General features: G+C 41.4%; 1 protein-coding gene across 2 annotated transcripts in view; it reads left to right on the top strand.

Moving 5' to 3' along the window:
* Lama4 (laminin subunit alpha 4) overlaps positions 1-4,226 on the top strand; it is a 148,957-nt gene extending 144,731 nt beyond the window's left edge. For both annotated transcript variants that reach the window (XM_036169087.1, XM_036169086.1), the window contains exon 38: positions 3,764-4,226. In XM_036169087.1, coding sequence (XP_036024980.1) covers positions 3,764-3,909 — 146 coding nt within the window. In that variant the 3' untranslated portion in view covers positions 3,910-4,226. The remainder of the gene's footprint in view (positions 1-3,763) is intronic.
* Positions 4,227-8,772: the final 4,546 nt, after the last annotated feature.

The raw sequence follows: 8,772 nt of genomic DNA, 5'->3' as shown, positions 1-8,772 counted from the left end.
GCATGCACCTGCTCCCTTTGTGTCCACTCTGGTCTCCCGGTACCATCTGAGATTGAAATTCCTCAATGTTCAGGGATGCTGTCTGTCTCTGCTCCAGGCCTTCCCACGGGTGCTCAGGGAATGAATTTCTAGTAAATGTTGCTCTTCGTTTTTCTTCTAGTACCTTTCCAAGGAACAACTTCTCCCACCCCTCCAACCTAGTTCTCTATTGATCCTCCGGACTTGCCTTTTCCTTCCATTCTTCCTCTCTAGGGTACACACAATACCATTGTTGTGAAAATGTATTAATTACTTGCCTATTACCATGATAAAACCCAATGACCAAGGCCATTTGTAATAGTAGGAGTGTATTTGGGCTTAGAGCTCTAGAGGGTTACAGTCTATGATGGCACAGTGAAGACAGGGAGGCGGTTTCAGGAAGCTGATCGCTTTGTAAACACACAAGCACAGAGACACAGCCAATTCAAAACAGTGTGTCTTTAAACTCCCAATGCCTGCCTCCAGTGACGTACCTCCTCTAACAAAGCCACACCTCCTAAACCCCCCAAATAGCACCTCCAGCTGGGAATGGCATCCTCAAATACCTGAGATGTGGAAGACATTTCTCATTCACACTATCACAGGTTACCACAGAACACCCTGAAGCTAAGTGGCACACTGCCTACTGAGAGGGAACAGGGCCTCACCCCATCCAGCACTCACTGCTAAGCCCCTGCCTCAGCTCGTGGTGGCCAAGCAAGTGTGTCTCTCCAGTGTGAGAGTGAAAGCACTTGTTCCTCCCTGTACCCGAAGGGTTCACCCTGTGATTCAACAGAACTTCATCTTTGACTTCTGTCTGCCTTCTGAGTCTGACGGGACACTCAACAGACTGAGTGAACAAGATACACCGACAGCCACAACCAGGGTGTCCAACCCACATGATGGACAGCAAAATTTCACTAGTGAGCCACCCTGCAGGGACTAGCTTACCATGGTCGGAACCACCAGCCCACTACACCACTGCAACTTTTAATTCCACCTAGAAAACATGCCATCAAGCCTTCAGCAAAAGCAATTATAATTTAAGCAGGCTGTGATTAATTCTATCATCCTGAATGGCTTGAGATTGATTCCACTAAAATCACATCAGAAACCAGGGCATTAAGAATGAGAACTAAAGAAATTAAGCATAGATAGAAATCCTATATGCCCTGAATTCTCTTGAAGTGGCAGTCACTCTTGTACAACTCAAGACTTTGATAACACATTTTCTCATGTTCCAATTTACTTCCTGTGACTGTGATAAACACTGTAACCAAACCAACTTGGGGAGAAATGGAGGGAAGTCAAGACAGGAGGTCAGGCAGAGGCCCTGGAGGAGTGGAGTTTACTGCCTTGCTCCTCCTGGTTTATATACAGCCCAGGACCATCAGCCCAAGAGTAGTACTGCCCATCATGGGGTGGGCCCTTACACATCAATCATTAATCAAGAAAATAACCACCAAGACACACCTAAATCTCATGGAGGCAATTCTGCAATTGATGAGATTTAGGTGTGTCTTTGGATGACTCTAGCTTATGTCACATCGACAAAAAACTAGCTATGACATCTCACTAGAAAGTTAATAAATAGCCTGGCAGTGGTGGTATGTGCCTTTAATCCCAGCACTTGGGAGGCAGAGGCAGGTGGATCTCTAAGTTTAAGGCCAGCCTGGTTTACAGAGCAAGTTCCAGTACAGCCAGGGCTACACAGAGAAACCCTGTCTCCAAAAACAACAAAAAGATATAAATTTCATTTAACTATTACACACACACACACACACACACACACACAATCAACTTGCCCATATGGTAATTTAAAAGAATCTTTGAGATTAGCGTAGCCCATTCCCAAGTCTAACCAATCACTATTGAAAACTCTACATTATTTTCTATAAGATATAGTCAAGTCTTCATTCCATCTTGGAAATATTCTCTCTTAAAATTAGGTGTTAGCCAGGCGGTGGTGGCACACACCTATAATCCCAGCACTCAGGAGGCAGAGGCAGGTGGATCTCTGTGAGTTCGAGGCCAGTCTGGTCTACAAAGCAAGTTCCAGGACAGCCTCCAAAACTGCAGAGAAACCCTGTCTCGGAAAGAAAAAAAAAAAAAAAAAAGGTGTTGGGGGATGGAAAAATAGCTCAAAGGTAAAAGTGCTTGGTGCTTAAGCATGGGAACTAGAGCTCAGATCCCAGGACCCACGTGAAAGCCTGATACTGTCTATAGCATGCATATAACCCCAACAATGAGACAAAGACAGGAGGATCCATAGTTCAATAACTGAGCCTCAATAGTTCAGTATCATAGCTGGAAACAAAATAGTGCCCTCGGGGGTTGAGTGGAGACCCTGCCTCCAAGAAATGAGACAAAGAGAGATTGTGAAAGACATTTAACACACTCCTCTGAATTCTGCACACATAAGTGCATGCACTACACACAAATGCACATACAACACACACACACACACACACACACACACACACACACACAAACAACCATGTTAATTTAGTTAACTTAAGGCCCTGGGGTACTCTTCTGTCACTACATATAATTAATTTTATGGTAAATCATGCAGACCATAATTGCTATACTAATTATTTCATCCAGATGATTTTCTGCATGAACCAGGGGTAGGCAGCTCAGGCAGAGTGGAAGTTGTGTTCTTCTGTAGCTGAAGCTGTAGGAAGTTCCTCTCAAGCTTTCACTCGGTGTTTATTCTGAGGGTGAATACTCGGAGCAGGCTTTGCAAACATGTAGCCATTGTAAATTAGATCCAAAGAGAAGGAACTGCTCTCTGGGGTCCTTCCAAATCTAAAGTTTAATGATTACCGTTAGAAGGCAGAATGTGATTTCCACTGTTTTCAGCACGCAGCCTCAGTGCGTACTTAGTCTACATTGGTTACAAGATGCACAGCTGCTTTCTGCGGTTTGCTTGGGGGTCCTAGTTCATGTTCCTTCCCAAGTTAGATTGCAGAATCTTTTGCCTGCCACCGCTCACATAGCTGTGTGTTTATAATAATGAGCTTTGACTAAAGAGATTTTAATTTTATAATATTTATAAGCTCTCTAAGTTGCTTTGTTATATTGCTTCTTTCATCCCAACACACCTAATTGTATATGTATAATTAATAAACAGCAGGCTTCTAGATACCTAATTACAATGAGAGGTTTCCTGACATACAAGACACCTGTGTCCATACAAAATCCATGCTGCCTACACTTCCCTATTTATAGTTCTTAAACCCTGAGCTCAGAAAAATTAAATTTTAACTCATTTGAATTCATTATTTTCTCATTACTTCCATAAGCTTGGCAAAAATGTAAAGACTTAAGGGTGAAGCGTAATGAAGATAGGAATTAAACAAAAACATTAACTCTGTCCAAAAATAACATGGAAGCTCACATTCCTTTCCCCTTCTCAGCAAAGCACAGTAAGCAAATGAGGCCTCAGGGAAATTAACTCTGAACAGCACAGTTAGAGCATGAAAACTCACTGCTGAGGCTTCACGTGCAGCTATGCACAGAAATGTGATCATAGAAAACACGCAAACATTAAAACCTCTCTGTGTTCTCATCCTTCAAAGGGGAGTGCTGGTCCTGGGAGCCTGCTAGAGAACCCTGTGCCGTGGCTGATGGGGAAATCATTTTGACAGTCTGAGCAATTTTCCAGTTTTTACCAGGAGGTAATGTGGGAGCCCAGAATTCCCCCACTGAAATTTCTGCTCTTTTTTCTTTCTCTTTTCAGAGTCTCTTCTGACACCGCATTTGGCTCCCAGCAAACCCTTCACAGGCTGCATCCGCCACTTTGTGATTGACGGGCGCCCAGTGAGCTTCAGTAAAGCCGCCCTGGTCAGCGGTGCTGTGAGCATCAACTCCTGCCCCACAGCCTGACATAGCAGGACTCGGCTGCCAACAAGAGATCTTCTTAGCACTGAAATAAACACAGAGCCATTGGGGGAGAGGGGCAGAACTCCCTCCCCACAGAGGCTCTCACCTGGTTGAAGGGGATTTCAATAAATCAGAGACCAGCCACTTCCTATTTCTTATTTGAATTCATACAATGGATCCAAAATTTTTGTCTGCGGTGGACAGCAATTGAAAAGGCAGCAGATTGCCTTATATTGTGAGCCCATGTACTTCAGCTGGCAACGTTACTGCTCCTGTCTCTAATAAAATAGAAGGGCTTCCAAACCAGCCCTGGTATACAAGCCAACTGTCCCTACATTCTCAGAGTCAACAGTTTTTCAGGGGAAATTGGTCAGCTTATTCCCAATGTTTGTCCTTAACTACTTTCTCTTACCTTGGATCTCCTGACTTGTTTACACCTAAAATTAGGTTATCCACTTTCACCTTTACAAGAGTGTTTTCGATGTTCATCCGGAGTACCTGGTTTAGTAACAGTTGTAAGAAAGTATGCTTTTATGGGGCTGGGAAGATAACTCTGAGCACAGAGGTGCTTGAGGACAAGCACCTGTGAGTTAGATCCTAAGCCCCCACAAGGTTTCGGGAGAGTTAACCTATGACTTCCCAACAAATGCCATAAGTACATCAGCATTTATAGGGTACTGTATATGTGAGCACTCATGGGGCATGTATATGCATGAGCATCAACACTCACAAGGTACATGTGTATATGCACACATACATACACAAATTTTTTAAAGAAAAGGAAATAGTATAATTAAATATTTTCTGGCTTGAAAGGAGGCCACCTTTTTACAGAGTTACTACAGAGTTAGTTAAAGAGCATGTCCCACTTAAAACCACACAGTGATCTTCTGAAACCGAAGCCTCACCATGTACATGAACTTGAATCAGTTCTTAGATAAGACTTCACTCTTCCAGATTCAAAATGAAAAGTTTTTTTTTCTTCTTTTAGCTAAACATAGCATTATCAGTACTTGATGCAAGGGAAAAAATGAGTTATGTGTTTAGAGGCAGTACCAAGCCCCTCCCCCTGCCTCAAGGCTATGTGAGGTGTCCCACCATAGGTAGTGGGCTCCAAAAAGCCAGCTCATGCACCAGGGATGGATCCTGATCCTACTGCCGGGGGCCCCTTAAGCAGATCAAGCTACACAACTGTCTCGCTTATGCAGAGGGCCTAGTGCAGTCCCATGTAGGCTCCACAGGTATTGGTCTAAATTTCATGAGTTCCCACTAGTTTGATTCAGTTGTCTCTGTAGGTTTCCCCATGATGATCTTGATGCCCCTTGCTCATAGAATCCCTCTTCTTTCTCTTCAACTGGACTCCTGGAGCTCGGCCTGGTGGTTGGCTGTGAGTCTCTGCATCTGCTTCCATCAGTTACTGGAGAAAGGCTCTATGATGACAGTTAGGGTAATCACTTATTTGATTACTGGGGTAAGCCAGTTCAGGCACCCTTTCCACTATTGCTAGTAATCTAAGCTGGGATCATCCTTGGGAATTCCTGGCAACTTCCCTAGCACCCTGTTTCTCCCTATCCCCATGGTGTCTCCTTTTATCATGGTATCTCGTTCATTGCTCTCCCACTCCATCCCTGTTCCAGCTTGACCATCCTTTCCCTTATGTTCTCATCCCCCACCCCCTACCCTCCATTGCCCCCCCATCCCCAGTTTATTCATGGAGATCTCATCTATTTCCCCTTCCCAGAGCGATCCATGCATCCCTCTTTGGGTCCTCCTTGTTAGCTAGCTTCTCTGGAGCTGTGGGTTGTAGTCTGATTATCCTTTGCTTTACATCTAGTATCTACTTATGTTAGTACATACCATGTTTGCCCTTCTGAGTTTGGGTTACCTCACTCAGGATAATATTTTCTAGTTCCATCCATTTGCCTGCAAATTTCATGATGTCATTGTTTTTTACTGCTGAGTAGTACTCCATTGTGTATATGTACCACATTTTCTTAATCCATTCGTCAGCTGAGAGGCATCTAGGTTGTTTTCAGGTTCTGGCTATTACAAATAATGCTGCTATGAACATAGTTGAGCTTGTGTCCTTGTGGTATGATTGAGCATTCCTTGGGTATATGCCCAAGAGTGGTATAGTTGGGTCTCAAGGTAGATTGATTCCCAATTTTCTGAGAAACTGCCATACTGATTTCCAAAGTGACTGTACAAGTTTGCGTTCCCACCAACAGTGGAGAAGTGTTCCCCTTTCTCCACATCCTCTCCAACATAAGCTGTCTTCAGTGCTTTTGATCTTAGTCATTCTGACAGGTATAAGATGGTATCTCAGAGTCGTTTTGATTTGCATTGACCTGATGGCTAAGGATGTTCAACAGTTCCTTAAATGTCTTTTGGTCATTTGAAATTATTCTGTTGAGAATTCTCTGTTAAGCTCTGTAGCCCATTTTTTAATTGGACTGTTTGGTATTTTGATGTCTAGTTTCTTGAATTCTTTATATATTTTGGAAATCAACCCTCTGTCAGATGTGGGGTTGGGAAAGATCTTTTCCCATTCTGTAGGCTGTCATTTCGTCTTATTTACTGTGTCCTTTGCCTTACAGAAGATTCTCAGTTTCAAGGGTCCCATTTATTAATTGTTGCTCTCAGTGTCTGTGCTACTGGTGTTATATTTAGGAAGTGGTCTCCTGTGCCAATGCGTTCAAGGCTACTTCCTTCTTTCTCTTCTATCAGGTTCAGTGTAACTGGATTTATGTTGAAGTTTTTGATCCACTTGGACTTGAGGACTATGCATGGAGATAGATATGGATCTATTTGCAGCCTTCTACATGTTGACATCCAGTTATGCCAGCACCATTTGTTGAAGATGCTTTTGTTTTTCCATTGTACGGTTTTGGCTTCTTTGTCAAAAATCAGGTGTTCATTGGTATGTCGATTCATGACAGAGTCTTCATTTATATTTCATTGGTCCACATGTTGGTTTTAATGGCAATACCAAGCTGTTTTTATTACTATAGCTCTGTAGTAGATCTGGAAGTCAGGGATGGTGATATCTCCAGAGGTGGCTTTTTGTACAGGATTGTTTTAGCTATCCTAGGTTTTTTGTTTTTCCATATGAAGTTGAGTATTGTTCTTTCCAAATCTGTGAAGAATTGTGTTGGGATTTTGTGATGGAGATTGCATTGAATCTGTAGCTTGCTTTTGGTAAGATTGCCATTTTTACTATGTTAATCCTACCTATCCATGAGTAAGGGAGATCTTGCCATTTTCTGATATCTTCAATTTCTTTCTTCAGAGACTTAAAGCTCTTATCATACAGGTCTTTCACTTGCTTAGAGTTACCCCAAGGTATTTTATATTATTTGTGGCTATTGTAAAGGGTGATGTTTCTCTGATTTCTTTCTCAACCCTTTTATCATTTGTATATAGGAGAGCTACTGATTTGTTTTTTAGTTAATCTTGTATCCTGCCACATTACTGAAGGTTTTTATCAGCTGTAGGAGTTCCCTGGTAGAATTTTTGGGGTCACTTATGTATACTAGCATATCATCTGCAAATAGTGAAAGTTTGACTTCTTCCTTTCCAATTTGTGTCCCTTTGATCTTTTTGTTGTCTTATTGCTCTAGCTAGAACTTCTAGTACTATATTGAATAAGTATGGGGCGAGTGGACAGCCTTGTCTTGTTCCTGATTTTAGTGGAATTTCAGTTTCTCTCCATTTAATTTGATGTTGGCTGTGGGCTTGCTGTAAATTGCTTTTATTATGTTTAGATATGTTTCTTGTATTCCTGATCTCTCCAAGACCTTTATCATGAAGGGGTGTTGGATTTTGTCAAAGGCTTTTTCAGCATCTAATGAGATGACCATGTGTTTTTTTTTTCTTTCAGTTTGTTTATATGATGTATTACACTTACAGATTTTCATATGTCGAACCATTCTTGCCTTTCTGGGATGAAACCTACTTCATCATGGTGGATCATTTCATTGATATGTTCTTGAATTCAGTTTGCCAGTATTTTATTGAGTATTTTTGCATCAATGTTCATGAGGGAAATTGGTGTGTAATTCTCTTTCTTTGTTGCATCTTTGTGTGGTTTGGGTATTAAGGTAACTGTAGCCTCATAAAAGTTTGGTAATGTTCCTTCTGTTTCTATTGTGTGTAACAATTTGAAGAGTATTGGTATTAGCTCTTCTTTGAAATTCTGATAGAATTCTGCACTGAAACCATCCAGTCCTGGGCTTTTTCTGGTTGGGAGACTTTTAATGACTGTTTCTATTTCCTTAGGTGTTATAGATCTATTTAAATTGTTTATCTTGCTTTGATTCAATTTTGGTATGTGGTACCTATCCAGAAAATTGTCCATTTCTTTTAGATTTTCCATTTTTTGTGGAGTAGAGGTTTTTGAAGTATGACCTGATGATTCTCTGTATTTCCACATTGTCTATTGTTATGTCTCCCTTTCAATTTCTGATTTTGTTAATTTGGATGTTCTGACTTTTGGTTAATTTGGATAAGGGCTTGTCTATCTTGTTGATTTTCTCCAAGAACCAACTCTTTGTTTCATTGATTCTTTGTATTATTCTCTTTGTTTCTATTTTATTGATTTCAGCCCTCAATTTATTTCCTGACATCTATTCCTCCTGGGTAAGTTTGCTTCTTTTTGTTCTAGAGCTTTCAGGTGTGCTGTTAAGTCGCTAGTGTGAGTTTTCTCCAAATTCTTTATGTAGGCATTTAGTGCTATGAATTTTCCTCTTAGCACTGCTTTCATGGTGCCTCATAAGTTTGGATATGTAGTATATTCATTTTCATTGAATTCTAGGAAGTCTTTAATTTCTTTATTTCTTCCTTGACCCAGTAGTGATTCATTTGGCC

The sequence above is a fragment of the Onychomys torridus genome, chromosome 19 (assembly GCF_903995425.1).
Source record: "Onychomys torridus chromosome 19, mOncTor1.1, whole genome shotgun sequence".
NCBI classification, from domain to species: domain Eukaryota; kingdom Metazoa; phylum Chordata; class Mammalia; order Rodentia; family Cricetidae; genus Onychomys; species Onychomys torridus.
The sequence above is the reverse complement of the archived record's forward strand: the minus strand, read 5'-3'. Positions and strand labels throughout refer to the sequence as shown.